General features: G+C 40.4%; 1 protein-coding gene across 7 annotated transcripts in view; it reads left to right on the top strand.

Moving 5' to 3' along the window:
* Nucleotides 1–17396, top strand: part of Atp9b (ATPase phospholipid transporting 9B (putative)) — a 192111-nt gene that overhangs the window by 41015 nt on the left and 133700 nt on the right. For 6 of the 7 annotated variants that reach the window (NM_001106130.1, XM_006254983.4, XM_017600875.3 and 3 more), the window contains exons 5-6: nt 5109–5217; nt 10294–10352. In NM_001106130.1, coding sequence (NP_001099600.1) covers nt 5109–5217; nt 10294–10352 — 168 coding nt within the window. Of the gene's footprint in view, nt 1–5108; nt 5218–10293; nt 10353–17396 lie in introns of those variants that run through there. The other variant, XM_039096630.2, reaches the window with a different exon arrangement.

Here is a 17396-nt window from a genome sequence, read left to right as displayed (position 1 = left end):
TTGATGCTCTTGGCTTTTGCTGACCCATACGTTACTCAGTTCACCCTTCTTTTAGAACTGTGTTATGAAGCACAGTTCCAGCATTCCTTGCCTATGACAGGTTCACTCTCCTCTTTGATTCTTGTTTTCAGAAATTGGCCCTGCCCTCCTAATCCCACTCCTTTAACAATCCTCCATTAGAAGGCCACTGACTTCAGTTTTTAGAAGCACTGGGAAGTAGCACGTTTTGTTTTTCTTCTAGTTTATAATTATGATTCACTTGTTAAAATTAGAGTAAATTTTGTTGTCTTTAAGACAGAGATTTAGAAGTTTGAAAGAGTCACCTGGGGAATTCAGACCCATGCTGGGAACCTGCTGTGTGGAGATCAAAAGTAGCAGAATGCACTTTGGGTAGGACCTGAGCAAGGCTACCGTGTAGAACCTTTTCAGGTGACTTTAATATGTCCTCCTTTAAAGTACTGTCTACAGTGTGAGATATGTGCTTTTATCCTGCTGCCTTTCAAAGTGAGCCAGCTATGAGTAGAACTCCAAGAAATCACCCTATACCATGGCCTGTGTATTCACAGGTACATGATAGTGAATGTTGCCCTACCTGGGAATAGCTGCACAGAAGTGCATTCTCCGGATTCAGAGATGTGTAAAGTTCATGTTATACACATGTAACTGTGAATGAGCATAGATGTCCTTGCTGTGGTATTGTCCCACCATCCGTAATATGCTAAAATAATACTGGTATGTGCTAACCACTGATGTCATTGAATTAAAAAAATTCATTTTCATATATACTGGGATTCCTGATTCTTTCCCCTTTGGGATACTGTTCTAGATTAAGTGTGTGTTGGGGTGGGGTGGGGGGTGGGGGGGCTCTATTGGAGTAAATAAGAAAAATTTTTAGACAAAAATCTCATACCATTTCCCATACCAGAATCACATGATAAAACTCATTGTATAGTCCAGGCTGTCCCCAGGATCCTGGCAATTGTCCTGCTTCAACATTCTGAGTATTGAGAGTACAAGCATAAGCTGCCAATCCTTCAGCAATTTTCTTAAAGTTGTTTTTTTCTTCTTTGGTTGGGAGGAGCAGGTTATTCTGTTCCTTTGGTGGTTCATACTTTTTGTTGCTCTAGGCCTAATGAAGTTATGAACCCAGGCTTCTTGTCTCTCATAGGTTCATTAGTGTTTCCTTTTCTTTCTCTGCCATGGAGGTGTCATGGTAGCATGCAAGGTGACCTTGTTTCTAAAATTTTGTATTTCACATAATTCACATGAGTTGTTCCTGTTATTTTTCCTAGGCACTTCCTTTTTAAGTGTGAGATCGCACACTTAACAGTGTTGAAGTAAAATGAACAGGGTAGCAAGATAAGCAACCAAAGACATTTAGATTTAATTATTTTTCATATTACCCAGACGACATTCTGAACAAAACAGTTTAAGGAAGGCAGGGACTGACATGGCTCACGGTTTGAGGGTACAGACATCATGGCAGGGAGTTCATGTAGCAGGAACTCAAGGGGGTTGTTCTCTTCATTCCATATTCAGGAGTCAGAGAGGAACGCTCAGCCTCTAATACAGCCCTCAGAAGCACACTGCCTTCTTCAGATCCATACCCAGAGGACTTTTGATTCTAGAGCCTGTCATTTTACCTGCCATTGTTAACCATTGCAGCCGTCCGATTCTGTATACAGAAGGCATCCTTGTGTATGTAGGAAGAATCCAAGGAGCCCGTGCACAGAGGAATATGGGAATGAAAAGAGAGTTAGCAAGGATATGGAATACAAGATGTGAAAACCATTTGTATTTTTATATATTAGCTATAACCATCTGAAGTGAAATTAGGATAGCACCTTCACTTGGAATAATATCAAAAAGAAGAGTTATTTAGGACAAACTTAGTGAAGATGTGAAAGTACTGAAAACTACAAACATGGAGATTTGGCTGAATGCACAGTGAGTCCAGACTGTGGACCAGTGTTATGGTGGCAGCATCCTTCCAGTAGACTGTGGGTGTAATCCATGTTCTATCAAAAATCCCATGTGGCTTCCTTCCTCTTTTTTTTTTTGACCCAATTGGTAAGATATAATTGCCCACTTAAACATATAAAGCCCGGTACCATCCATCCCTTGAGAACATTAATAACAACCTGTAAATACATAGAGCAGAATCTTAACATCACCTGCCATGGCTTCTCTGGCTTCCTTCCTCTTGTCTCCTTCTCCTACTTCCCTCTAGAAAATTACTAGCTGATTGTAAGAATTGTTTTGAAAATGCCAGGGACTCAGAGTAGCCAGTGTATCCTAAAATGTAAATACAAATGGGAAACTGTCATAGTCTGATAGACAGGAGCTACTAATGTAAAGTAATCAATCGTATAGACGAGAGAATATGATTGGCAGTCCAGAAATAAGCCTTTGTATCTACGGCTAGTTGGTTTCCAGTATAAGAACTCACTGATGGTGGAAGAGTGGTCTTATCAGAATTAGTAGCAGAACAATGGGAAAGCCGCACAGACAGCAAAGATAAATTCTCTCATGACACAGGCTGACCAGGCTGGACAGGTGTGTTGAGGGCAGGCAGGCAGGCAGGCAGGCAGGCAGGCAGGCAGGCAGGCAGGCAGGCAGGCAGGCAGGCAGGCAGGTGCAGTTGGAGAAAGCAGCAGCACTGCTTTTGGGGATGGCAGTGGGGTTTGTGGGTGGCTGTGCCAGTGTGGCCCACAACGTGCAGATAAGAAAGCTTCAGCAGTACAGCAGACAGGGACCTAAGGTCAAGGGGATATTGAACAGTGGTCAGCACAGAAGTTTGTACTGTGTATTCAGCTGAATACCTTGCCCCAGACTGAATTGTAACCAGTGTGCTGTAAAGAATACTCCCCATTAATTCCTGATTGGTCAGTAAGTGGCTGGGGCTTATGACTGGGCAAAAAGGATAGGAAGGCCGGGCTTAGAACCAAGTGAGGGGTCTGGAGAGATCTCATAGGGAGGAGAGAGAAATGTGAGAGAGAGGAGGCTGCCATCAGACAGGGTAGACCCAGAGCACATAGCCAAAAGATCACCCTGAGCACAGCCTGATGGAGTGCCAACAGCCCAGGAGACACCGGATTGGCAACTGACTAACATTTGTGTGGGTTTTAACAGGTTGATGGCTCAAAACCTGCCCAGTAGTGCCTGCAGCTTATTAATAAACTGTAGTGTTCCTGCTTCGTTATTCAGGATCTATACAACCAAGAGTGGGGTAGAAGCCCTTAGTCCACTAGGGATAAAGGGACTGTAGCAACTCTCCACGAGACGCTCATTTCATACCATCAGTCAGGTCAGTCCACACACTGCTGTATGGCAGTTTGAGTTCAACTGTGGGGAGTCAGGCAATAGCGGGGGTGTGAGACGGTTTCTGTGATAATACACTAAAGAGGTTACTCCTCACTGTTTTTATGGCTAGACAGCTGTTAAGCCTGGATGTCATAGGGCCATTGAAATGTAACAAGTTTACAATTAGGAAGAATACATGGGTTTGTAGCTACAGTGAGGTAACTGGGGATGAGGGACATAAGACTGTCAGATTAATTTAGACAGTCTCTGTCTGTCTGTCTGTCTGTCTGTCTGTCTGTCTGTCTGTCTCTGTCTGTCTCCCTGTCTCCCTCTCTCTCTCTCTTCCCCCCCCCCCTCTCTGTGTTCCAGAGGACAGTCTTGAATGTCATTCCTCAGGTGTTGCACACCTTCCATATGAGCCTTTCATTGGCCTGGAACTCTCCAAGTAGGTTAGATTAAATAGAAAGCAAGCCCTAGAGATCTCAGTGCTGGGATTACAAGCACTTGCCTTGTGTTAAAATGTGGGTTACAGAGGTCAAATTCACATTGTCAGGATTGTGTAGTAAGCACTTTACCTGCTGAGTCTATCTTCCTAGGCTGTCTTGGACGACTGTACTGTACGAGTCTTTTAGTTGCATATGTATTTGTTCACCACTAGCTTGGCTGTTGCCCATGGAGGCCAGAAGAGGGCATTGTATCTCTTGTAACTGGAGTTAAAAGTGGTTGTGAGCTGCCCTGTGGGGAAAAATCTAAGGAATCCGTACACAGAGGAACGTTGGAATGGAAGAGTGAGCTAGTAAGGCTGTAGGATACAAGATAACAAAACCATTTGTGTTCTCATATTGTAGTCCTAACCTCCTCTGGAGGAGTTGCCAGTGCTCCTAACTGCTGAGCCATCTCTCCACCCCATCCACTCCTTGCCCTGACATTTTAAGTTGTGTTTATACACAGTGCTTTGTAACAGGGTATTTAGAGAAATGCTTTGTCAATGGCTGTAGGGCCTATTCTTTCCAGTGACCTCTTTAATACAACCCTTTGGTTTTATGCAGGAAACACTGGAATAAACAATTACTACCCTCTGAGTGGAATTCATTCAGTGCTCTGTTTACAATGTGCTGAATCTAAGTCATCAGAACAAGACTATGGCTGTTGAAGAAGGATCTTTGCTTTATCATGGGCAAAGTGACCTGAATACCACTCTTTTTCCACTTATTTATTTACTTACTTACTTATTGATATGTTAGAATCTCACTTTATAGATTAGGCTGGTCTTGAACTCACTATGTAGCTAGTCCATGTTGGCCGCACATTCTTGATAGGACCCCAGCTTCACTAGCACTAGAGTTATAGGGGTAAGCCACTCTGCCCATCTTGGAAGAATTTCCCTGTAGCTTATCAGGAAATGCATATGTAGCCTTTAAAAATGACAGATACTATCTGCGTCAGGTTTCACAGTAGATTATAAGTGTGTTGAAGCTTCGTTTAGATAGCATGCAAGCTACCAGTTGACAGTTTACTTAAAAAGCAAAATGAAATCGTTCTCATCTCTACAGTCCAGTCGGTATAACAGTGTGTGAGCTGTCTCCTTCGTCTGAGGGTTGTCTAACTGGGTGTGAGCTGTCTCCTTAGTCTGAGGGTTGTCAGGTTTTACTACACATTGTATGCATTTTTATAGTTTTTATTTTCATGTATTTTGTGTTTCAGGGAGGAGTAATATAAATTGAAGGGGGAAGTAAGACTAAATAATAAAGCATTTTCCTCTGCTTTATTTGTTCTGCTTTCTAAAATACTTTTTTGTTTTATAGGGATTTGTCATGGCCGTTACTATTGCACGTGAAGCAATTGATGAATTTCGACGTTTTCAGCGAGACAAGGAAATGAATTCACAGTTATATAGCAAGCTTACAGTAAGAGGTTAGCAAGAGACTTGATTTTTCTAGCATTTGCTTAGCAGAAGCATGTTAGAGCTAACACAGAAAGGGAAGCATGTTCATCCTGTTCTTGAAAGCACACACAATTGTATATGGCTCTGATTTCTTACTGTACATAGTGCTAGAATCTCAGTTAGATTGATCTTTTGCCATGTATGTTTGTATGTATATGCATAAGTATAGTTTCATGTTATATACAAACACACATGTATGCATACATTGACATAAAGCTATGTGAAGTGCTGTTAGAATGCTGTAATAGATTTAAAGGAAACCCAGCTGCACGTGTCCTGTGATGCACAGTAACACTGTGAAGGGTGTCTTACTGTTCATCACACCCATAAAGGTCAGTTACCATGGCGTTAAGCCTCTGAAGTCAGTGCTGTCATTGGATGTGGCCAGAGGTGCATACCTAGCGCTCCTTGCCCCATTCGGGCATTAGCTCCCCTCCTAACAAATGCTTACAGAGCTCATTTTCCTCACTGTTTAGTGTGTAGTTGACAAAGGAGCAGTTTCTCAGGAAGAGAATGGGGCAGCCTGTTACAGGCTCTGTGACAGTAGAAGAACAGGATTGAACAGGATGGGGCACACTGAACTCTAAAATGTGACTTTCCTGGAAAGAAACAAAACAAAACCAAAGTTCATTGGGCTCCTTCTTCACTTTTGTCTCCTTTTCTTCCACCAAAGACCTGGGTGACATGCTTGATTTTGTAATCTAGCAGGTAGGCTTCTTATTTCATAGTTCTGTGACTGGTGCTGTGTTCTCTGTGATTTAGTCTCTCACTGTTTTCTCCACGACTTAACCTCACATATGTTCAGGCATTTATTCTCATATTCCCTCTCCCTCTCCCTCTCCCTCTCCCTCTCCCTCTCCCTCTCCCTCTCCCTCTCCCTCTCCCCCTCCCCCTCCCTCTCCCTCTCCCTCTCCCCCTTCTCTCTCCATTCACTCATTCATTTATTTTCTCTTTTCCTGTCCCTCTCTCCTTTTCTCTTCCTTCTTTGTCTCTCTCTTCCTCCCTTCCCTGTCTTCCTGTCTCCCTTTCTCCTCTCCATCTCTCTCTCCTCTTCATCTCTCTCCCCATCTATCTTTCTTTCTCTTTTTCTGTTCCCTTTCCCTCCCTTCCTCTTCCCCTCCCCCTTCTTCAAATTACAATTTACCTATAGGTGATGAAGCATGGAAGGAGTGGCCTCTCAGAATTGAGTTAAGTGGTATTTATGAAATAGAAAAGGGTACTTAAAGTGTACTGTAAGTGGTAGTATGGTCTATGGGTGATATTTTGGGTCCTCTGACATTGAAAGGGCACTCAGCAGACATCTCTGTAGGACAAAGTAAAATGGTTTAACACATCAGCCTTGAAGCTCTAGAAAGCAGCCTGGGCAGCATTAGTGACCTAGCCTATCTGCCTTTCAGAAGTGTGGCCTCCAGCAAAGTTAGTGGGGAGAATTCTTGCCTTCCAGAACTATGATTTCTCATTTAGTTCAAATCAGGTAGCCAAGGAAGACTATATCATCCCACAGCCAGAGAAATAGAAGGCATCAACGGTTGGCTAGGGTGAATGAGACTGGCCAGCCTGTGTGCTGTTTGCTAATTATCAAGTTGGAATTCTGTCCTCCCATGGATAACTGAACACACAAATCTTCATTCGTTTGTTTGTTTGTTTGTTTGTTTGTTGTGAGACAGGGTTTTATTATGTAGACTAGATGATCTAGAACTTGCTGTATAGACAATACTGGCCTTGAACTCACAGTGATAAGCCTTCCTCTGCCTTCCAAGTTTTAGAAATAAAGACATAGACTACCACGAGGCCAGAAGTCTTCATTTTTTTGATAGTAACATTCTCAGTTGTAAGAAAGCTTCTGAGCTATAAAAGATGTATATTTAGAATTGAAAATAATTTTTCCAGACAGGGTAAATACCATGTAGCCCAGGGTCCCCTTCACCCCAGGCATGCACTATGCTGCTATAAGACCTTTTGTACATCATCTTTGGGTTTTAGGACATAGGTCCTATCCTTTGGTTTGGCTTAGGTGCCTGCTCTTTCCTGGTGTTTTCTTGCTACTGTTTTGGTAATATAGGGAATTGGACCCAGGCTCTGTGTACAGGCTCTACCACTGAGCTATACTATCAGTCTGATTTAAACTTTGAGGCAGGGTCTGCTCTAACTCTCTTCACATCCACTCTTCCACTAGCATCTCAGAGCCTTGTGTTCTGCTCATGTTATGGCTTTCTGTCATTTTAGCCACTTTCCAATATCACATCCGACCTTTTAGATTGTTGATGTTTGTCATATGTCTAAGATAAGTCCCTAGGCCAGGGCTGGAGCAGGGGAAGCGCTGCATTATGTCTTCATAGCCCACTTGGGCTTTGTCGCACTTCCCTCTTAACAACTGATAAAAGCCAACTGTGCTCTACCCAACCCTGTGGGCTGATGTCCCGTGACCAGCGTGTGCACAACCCTGTGGGCTGATGTCCCGTGACCAGCGTCTGCACAACCCTGTGGGCTGATGTCCCGTGACCAGCGTCTGCACAACCCTGTGGGGTTTCAGTATGCAGTTGTCACCTCTCATGAGTACCTGGCTCTTCCCAGATTTTGGCCATTCTGAGTAAAACTTCTATGGATGTTTTCATTTACGTTTCAGTTTCTGTAGGAGAAATTGTTTGTTTGTAGGTGAAGCAGGCCTGTCACAATACGCCATCATATTCTGAAGTTTAATGGCTACTCAGATACATATATAGCATTTTAAAGTTAGGCATTTAAGCATTAGAGATGTGTAAAAAAATAGGACTGGTGTTGATTGAGCTACTACTACAAGGTTACAGAGACCCTGTTGCTTTGTGCTTAAGAGTTCTGGGATAGAGGGCTTTACTAATGGGACAAGTGCCAGAAGTGTGTCAGAGTGAGCAAGGACTAGTATGCCGTTGTCAGATGTGAGTTGTAGGCGGATACAGAGAGTAGGAGAGTTCATTAAGGAAAGACAGAAAACTGAGTTGTCATTGTACAAATCTTAAATATCTTTACAGAATTGTTAAATATTGGAAGTTTTGGTATGGAGATAAACCTAATCTTTAGGTTTTTCATTGAGTTCCCTTGGAGTTCCAGTTGAACTAGAGAAATTACAGTGGAGGCTATTTTATGCTATGTTCTGCATACAAAATTTAAAAATAAGGACTGGCATTGAAAGACTGGGTCTGTTTGCAAGGAACATCAGAGGGAGGACAAAGTCTTGGTTCCTGGGGTTAAGCCACAGCGATACTTTTCTTCCGGCAGGGCCCACTTAGCCATTCTGCCTCTTCAGGACAGTGGCAGGTCCTGAAGATGCTATCCTCAGTAGACAGGTTGTGCAGAGTCCCAAGGTCTGCTCAGGGCCGAGGGTTCCCTGCAGAGACTAGAGTGAGGCTACTGAGGCTGTGCAGTGACAAGAGCAAGCGGCCTCTCGAGTGTGAGGTTAAACTGTTCAGGAAATCAGGTGCTGTTAAAACAGTGTACCAAGTCTTGAAAGTGTGAAAAGGGAACTTTAACTGCAGAGAGTTTGGGGCAGATGCTGTATGGACTGGTGTTTAGACCTCTCTAGTTTGGTTTTTAAAGGTTAGCCTTTCCCTTATCTCATACTTATCTCAAACCTCTGTGGTCAAGTGGACCTCCTGCCTCAGTGTTGTTCCCCGCAGCGTGATGACCACAGTAGATCTATACCACTGTGACCAGTTTAGCCTTCTGATTCATAGTGTAGGATTATTAATGTCTGAGAAGTCTTGACACCTTACTGTAGATTTTCCCTTGACCATGTAATTATGACTCCACAGAAGTGAAGAGCAGTCAGTGCAGCAGGCAGCAGTGACCGTGTGTGGCCTTTATCATGTCTGTTACCATGCAGTAAAGTAACCGACCTTTTGGGGGATTTTAGGGCTTTATAAAAGAATAAAAATGGGGTGTCTCCTGTATTTTAAAATGTTTTTGACATTTTAGTATATTACATAATTTAATTACAGTTTTTTTTTTTTAATGAGTGTATTAATCCAGATACAAAAAGGCAGAAGGCGGCAAAGTGAATTGGCTGGCTAGGAGAAAAAGTGGAATTGAAAGACAGCACAGGGATTCTGTAGAGAGGGGCCAAGAAGTCAATGGCAATCTTTACTCTCTCATACTATAAGGCTTTGTGAGAAATTGTGAGGAGTGAAGTTCAGTATAAAACCTGGTTGTTTTGGTAAAGCTCTGACTCTGGCTAGACAAGAGGGAAGTGAATGTAAAAGTTGCAGTCAAACCTGTTAGTCTGATACAGATTAAACTATGGAAACAGATTCACTTGGTGGTCCCTTGTCCTAAAATGCAGAGGGAGGCTAAGATGGGAGGAGGGAGTGATTTGATTAAGTTTTCATATTATCTGCTTGACGTCATTTTGTAGATAATATTTATAGCTACGTAAGTATAATATATGCACCTTTATAAATAGCTATTTCATGTGTGTATATAGATATTAAGGATTTACTCACTATGTACATAGAAAAATTACTTGGAGCAGTAAAACTATCAGTTTTCAGTTCTGTCATACTCGTGACAACAGTGCTCATGGGTGATGACTTCATTCATGGATTCCTTTACCCGTTCTGTGTGTCCTTGTCAGTCAGTGTGACTCACAGTCCTAAGGACTTGTGCATCTCCATGGCACTCAGCTTCAGACACCAGATTATTTTATTTCTCAACGTTCCTGATCACTGCCTACTTCACTGAGAACTGAAACACTAAAAAACCACATGGCGAGCCTTCCATGTGTAATCCTTACTAAATTACCACAAGAAAACCCTTGCTCTGTTGTTATTATTATTAATCGGTAGTTATTTATGTGTGTTTGGTAGTTTACTAATAAGTTTAATTATGTATGACTATGTATATCCAAAATGTAACTTGAAAATATGAGGAGAGATTTCTGCTTTTAATTTTTTAATTTTTATTTATTTATTGTTTTTTCCTAAAAATGTTTTAAAATCATTACTTATTAATAGTTACTCTCTGGTACACTTTTGTTTGCCTGGGTTGATTGTACTTTTTTTTTTTTTTTTAAGGTAAAGTTCAAGTTAAGAGTTCAGACATACAAGTTGGAGACCTCATCATAGTGGAAAAGGTTGATGTGATTTTTAATATATTTTAGATCTATATGTACAACAGTCATTAAAATTAGCCTAATTACAAGTAATGTTGACTTCAAATGAACTATTGAGTTAGTTATTTTAATTCTTAATGTGTTTGTGTAAGATTTGATGTATTTTAATTACAATTAGATATTTATATTATTCTATTTTGCTACCTTATATTTCAATGTCTGTAGGTAAAGCCATACTTTTAAAAGTCAGACCTATGTTAATTGTTTAGTGTATCTCATTTGACCTCAGAATTGTGTTCAAAATGTTAATAATTCTACATTAGTGTTCAGAATTTACTTGTCCAGATGGTTATATACAATTATTGACTCCAAATCTTATGGTTTAAATTTTAAAGAGAGAATGAGTGAAAGTTAAGGAGCACTAGAAAATAGTTTAGGCCATGATGAGAAGAAGCCCTGTTCTAAAAAGAGGTCATGAGGCATGGAGACAGTCAGGCTTGCTGTGGTCTGGACAGTGAATGGATGGGGAGTATACAGGCGAGGGTTTTCCTCTGGAATGCTGTCCTTGTCTCATCCTCTGACATGTAAGGGCCCATACATATATGTGTCTCTCTCTGTAAGAGATTCTTCCTGGTGTGCTGTCTCTGCCTCATTCTGTTCTGTGTAAGCACCATGCACACCACCCAGGTACATGATGTCAGTGCTGTGGACATATCTTCTCTGAGAATATTCTTACTTTATGATCTGAATTCTCATGAAATTCCTTGTTGACTTTTAAAAGTCTCCAAGATAGATTCCCACTTGGGCTGATAGAACTGTTCAGTTTGCTATTGGCTGGCAGCTTCTCTGCCTGGATTCATGGTATCTTCTTCACATAGAAATGATCTTCTTGTTACTTTATTCTGTATACAGGGGATGTGGTGTGATTTTCTAAAGTGGAGCAGTGCTTAGCATGCAGACTACTGAAACAGACATCTGTAGTGTTTCCGTGTATAAATGCCAGAAAGTCCTAGCCTTGTATCCATCATGGTTTTCAAAGTTTTCTCCTCTGTTTTTGTCTTTGCACATTTCTGAAGGGTAGATTCTGACCAAGTGCATGACTTAGTAGATCTTAATTTTGTTAAGGTGTTTCTTTCTGTCATAGGCTGTATTCTTTCTGTATTGATTAATATGCAATTTCATCTTTTGCCTTGTATGTTGATAATGGGTAGTGAACTATGGGCCTCCTTTCTGCCGAGAATGCGTTCTACCGCTGAGCTTTTGTTATACTGTATATGACATCTGAAGAGGGAAGGAAGTTGTGACAAGTAAGGGAACCAGCCGAAAGTGTGCTGACTGTACAGACGTAGGCCTGGTGGGGAAGTGTAAGCTATTTTATGTTTATGAGCAGAATAAGTACAATATTTCTATGTCATGCCTTTTGTTAAATATTGTGTCTTAGGACTAGGGATGTGGCATTTGTATACAACACTTTGCTTGGAACTTGTAGTACCACACTTCACCACCACCCACACCCACTGCTAACACCACCACCAAAAAATAGCTTAAGGCTTAGTCCATACACAAATTTAAGGTCATAGTATGAATTCCCTTTGCTGTTTAATTCTAATTACTTGATTTAAGTATTTTCTTATACTAATGGCCTAACAGCACATTTTTCTTTGTAATTCAGAATGTCTGGTGCTGTTACTAACACGGAATCTGCTGCTTTATGTACTTGCAGAATGAATTAGCTTAGCACTGGGGACCTTCCCTGCACATGCTGGGTAGCCACTGCTCCACCTTAGACTTCGTCAGAGTATCGTGGCCTGTGTTGCTTCGGTGACAGTATTGAGCAGCACAGCCATCCCCACAATTCCCTTCAGTGAATTAACTCATAGCCTGACATATTGCAGTGTATGTGTTTTGGGTGGAAACTGGAAGTTCTAACTTTTCTTCTAAGTTATGCCCTAATATTAAAGGTGTAACTTTCTAGGGAAACCATTTACAAGAGTTTTCTGGTTTTGTTTTTTCTAACCTGCCCCAAAGGAAGCCATCTTTGTTAAAACAAATAAGCATGGTACAAATGCAACTTTGTAAACGTGCAGAACGCCGCAGTGTTTTGATTGTTTTAGACTTGATATAACTGAGATAAAGACACAAACTATTTGTGTAAGCAAAACAATCCCATGTACCCAGAGTCGAAAATACCTTTATTTAGATGAAGAAAAAAAGCCATAGTTTGCTGTCTTTACACATATCAAGTTAGTCACCTGTGTAGAGGCAAAGTCACTCAGAAGTTACATGCATGTATGTGACATATATTCAGTCCCTGAAGATCTGGGGTTTAGGAAAAAGGCTTAGAACACTCCCAGCAGGCAGGACTGAGAGTGGAGTTGATAATGTTCCTTTACTAGTCTTCAGAACTAGCTTAAGGAAGAAGAACAATTGTTTTTTCCAGAAGCAAGAAGAAAAACACATTTTTTCTTCATTTTCTATTATACTTCAATTTGATGAGTTAGTATATGGTGTATATCATAGTGCCCAGAACAGAACGGTGTATGATAGAAAGTCTATGAGTAGAAGAAGCATCCTGGGATACTTTAAGGCAGCAAAGATGGATTCCTGAAAAGGATCCAGATGACACACTCTGGAGGACAAGATGAGAGCCAGTGGGCACTAGTGAAATTAATGAAAGTGCTTCATTATTTTCATGTCAGTTCTCTAAACACAGCAATCAAGACATGAGCTTTCTGTCATTGACCAGCAAAGTACCTCAACTTCACTACTTGAGCTGGGTGAAGAAAATATGTAGAAAAATATACCGTATAAAATTAATTAAACAAAGGTATATGGAATAGGGGGTTGCTTTGTTGGTGTCAAGGAAAATGTCCAGTAGAATAATGAAAAGTAAAAGCAACCAAGAAGTTGCATTAGTAATGTAGAGCATTTGAAAAGGAAACATCCAGGTAGAGGTTTATTCCTGGGCCTTTAAAGAGGATCTGACGTTTGTTTTGTGTAGAAACATTTGTCAGAAAATAGGGTAGAGCACACACTCTTGTCTTATAAGTCCAAAATTTTTGGTGTTCTAACACCAAAGGGAGGATAGTCACAGCAAAAGACAACCTTGAAAAAGCATTTTCCAGTTGCAGCCAATCTTACAGGTCTTGTCAAAGCCACAGGAAGATTCTGTCCCTTCTTCCACCATCTTTCCCCCTCCTTTCTCTCTTCTTTCTCCTTCCTCCCCATTCTTTTCCTGTCCTCTTTTTCTCCCTTTTCTCCCTCCATCCTTCTCTTTTTTCAGTTAAAAAAAAAAAAACCAATTTGGAAAGGTTCTGTAACAGCCAAGGCAGTCCTGACAAGCACAGACAGTGGGAAGACTCCTGCCATGCCAAGACCTGTGTTCCACCACTACATTAATCAGTGCAAGTAGGAGAGAGATGGAAACCACGCTCATGAAACCTTAGGAAGAACCCAGAAATAGGCCCACCCAGATAGGCACAAGTCACTTTTGAAAAAGGTGAAGGGTATAGAAGCAATAGAAATAAAAGGAGACGATGGAAGATTGAAGCAGTGCACCACAGGGAAAGAAGCCCCTGAGCTTACTGTTAGCTGTAACCCTGTGAGGAAAACACCACAGGGGAAATGGTCCGAGTCTAGGCATATAAATGCAGTTCTTAGATTATATACTAAGGAATAATGCGTGCTACAAAAATATAATTTCACCTTATTAAAATTCAAGTGCCTTTTGAAAGAATATAACGAAACTATATCAATAATAAATAAAGAAGAGGTCATGCATTTGAGAGGGATTGAAAGAGAAATTTGAGGCAGAAATTAAAGAGAGAGGGTTATACAAATTATGTAAATACAGTACTTATGTATGAAATGCTAAAAAAAATAATAGTTTAAATGAGATAGATGAGGCCAGCAGGATGGCTCAATAGTAAAGGTAATTATTGACAAGCCAGGGACACACACGGTGGAAGAAGAAAGCCTACTATCGCAAATAAAATAGTAACAGAAAAATACTGCAGTTGTCACTGGGTGCAAACATCTGAGTACTATAAATCTAATAAAGATTGTATAAAATTTCCTAAATCTGAGAAGTAAAAGATTTTCACCTGAGAGAATGGATGGAAGACTTAAGAAAACATTTTACCAAAGAGTTTCAGATGAAAATAAACACCAAAAACCCTTTTCAATAGTTATCAGGAAGATGTATGAATTGGAAGAGGTACTTTCTAAAAATGTTCATGTCACTAAATATTGACATCGCCAAGATGGTACAGTTATTCTGGAAAATCACTTGACAGTTTCTAAAACAAAGACCAAACCAGCCAACAGAAACTCAGTGTGAACAGGCAGTGACCCCACAGTTAACTCCTGGATCTGGGGCTAGAGAGAGGCTGCAGAGATAAAAGAGGCCTGGGGCCAAGCCTGATGACCCGAGTGTGATCCCTGGACCTACTTGCTTGCACTCTGGCCTCACATGAGTGCTATGGCTCATGCATGCATACGCATGTATGCACACATACACAATACATAAGTATTACTCCTGTGTCTTCAACACAAAGAAATATTAATTTATGTTGATACAGAATCCTCCGCAAGAATATTTGCATTTGCATTCAAGATAGCTATACGTCAGAAGTAGTTGAGCAGTCCTGAGCGGACAACTGGTCTGGGATACTGTGTGTAAGCACATCATGGTACAGCATGGTAAGGAAATACCAAGACTGGATTTAGGAAGTGAATAATCTGAAAACCCCATTTACATTAGCATCCAAAGGATAAAAGACTTAAAACAAATCTAACAGAGGAGCTCCTAAACTCGTAACTTGCAAAGTTTTAAATGTGATTGGAACATGTTAAGGAAATAACCCCCATGGATACATATGTTCCTATTGTCAAGGTAGCAGTACTTCTGAAAATGTCCTATAGATCCATGCTAGGTCACCTTAAAAACCTCAGCTGACTTCTTGGTAGCAATGAGCACTGCTTTAGAGAATGCCGCATAGCAATCCGGGGACCCAGAACAGCTGAAACAATCTTGGGGAGAATTTTGCAAATGTTGCGTACTCATGCTTCTCTCTTTCAGATTACAAAGCTACAGTAGTCTTTACACTGGAGACCTAATGGAAGTATAGTGACGAGACTATTAGAAAACCTGGCATTTATGGCTTCTTGGTCCCTGGTAGGTCCAGTGGACTAGCAACGTCTTTGGAGAGCCACCATTCATGCATTCTACCATTGGTGTCTATTTAGGTTGCTCCTTTTACTTCTGTGACATTTGCCATTGTCACTTGTGCACACATGCTGCTACATAAGTACCAGGGAGGAAAATGGATTTTAAGCATGAATATGTTTCCTGTAGACCAAGCAAATGACTGTGGGAAATGCAGTGTTTTTATGTTTGCCGACCTTGGCATTCTTAGCATTTTCAATGTGCCTTTCTGATATGTGTGCTTTAAGTGTGGTTTTAATATAAATACATTTCTCCACTATCTAATAACTCTGTAACTTCTGTTATGGCTTAAGTGTCTTGCTGTAGTGTTTGGGTAAGAGCTTGAGGAAATCTCTTGTGTTTTCTTCTGAGTGGCCCTTCTTTTGCTTGTGAGTTTTCAGGCCTTTCTGTCTTGTGCTCAGCACCCACTGATGTATATGTTGCAGGCTTCAGCTTCTTTCCAGACAGGCATACTTGAATAGAAGTTCGTTGTTTTCGGGAAGTCTAATGTAGTAATCTTTTCATTTAAAGTTAGAAGTTTTGGGTTTTTTTTTTTTCCAAAATAATTTAGTAGTGGTGATATTGGTGATGAAGCTTTTCCTCATAAAAGTCATAATGTCATTTGCTGATGTTTGATCTGCATCAACTTTTCGAATTCTGTTGTTTTGACTTTTAACACTTTAACTGTGATGTGATCCCATTCTTGTGTAGGCATCACCTCCACTCATGCCTGTATCTCCTTTTCTTAGGACTGTTTCTTGTAAGACTGTTTTTCTTATTGCCCACAGGGCTAGTTTTCTCATGAGTCTGGTGTCCTTATGTGAATGGGTCTACTTCTGTATTTTCTTGTTTGGCATTGGCACACTTGGCTGTCTTGGCGTGTCACTGTGCTCTGATGTTCTTTTCCTAGGTTATAGTTACTCCTTGTGCATGTCCTGTTCAATTCTTGGCCGTCACAGTTCCCCAAATGCCTGAGGAAGACATTGTTAATCCTAAAGCCCTTAAACGTTGTTCGTTTTAGCCCCTCACCCCCATGTTTCCATCTCTGGTGGAGTTACTGTGTTCCATGCGCTCATATAGTTTCCTCCTAACGTTTTCCCAGCTTTTCTTGTCAGATAATTATTACTTTCCTTTAAAAATTCTATTTAGTTTTCACTCAGATTTTTTCTTTGACCTGAGGATCTGTAGATCTTATGTAATTACCTTTATTCTTAGTGTTAGAAAGGAACAGCTGTATCTCATGTCTCCTTTTAGCCTAACATGCATTTGTTTCATTATTCATGGATTTGAGAGTAAGGCACTTGTCTATGGTATATATGCTAATTTGTAAAATTATATGAAGTATTATTTTATTTTCCTTTAGGTTGACTTTATTTCTTTAGTATTTTTAATTCATAGAATTATTAATAATAAATGCTTGAATAGTGACTTGTGAAAGTTTAAATATGTCATAGAATTTTTAGTTACATCCTATTCAGCTTCATTAGAGAATAAATAATTCCTCAAATTGTGGACATTTTCTATATTTGCTTATTGTCATTTATTTATTTATCCAAGGTAATGAGTGATCTTACTGCTGGTGTACTCCTTGCTGTTGGCCACGGGTCAGCCATGTCTATTTTCCCGGGCATTTTGGAATGAGTAGAATGCAGTTCCTGTGTGCATACTGTGGTGTGTGTATGGTTAAGATGCTATGGAAATAACAACATCTAACTTTTTCCAGACAAGAGCTGTGTAAATGCCCTGTATATGGCTTGCTTTTATTTTACAAACACCTAAATCGTAAATTAAAATGTTAGTTTTTTATATGAAAATTAGAAATAATAACTATTTCAGTACAATTTTACTTTAAACATTTT

Source organism: Rattus norvegicus, chromosome 18 (assembly GCF_036323735.1).
Source record: "Rattus norvegicus strain BN/NHsdMcwi chromosome 18, GRCr8, whole genome shotgun sequence".
NCBI classification, from domain to species: Eukaryota; Metazoa; Chordata; class Mammalia; order Rodentia; family Muridae; genus Rattus; species Rattus norvegicus.
This window is presented reverse-complemented; position numbering and strand designations above follow the sequence as displayed.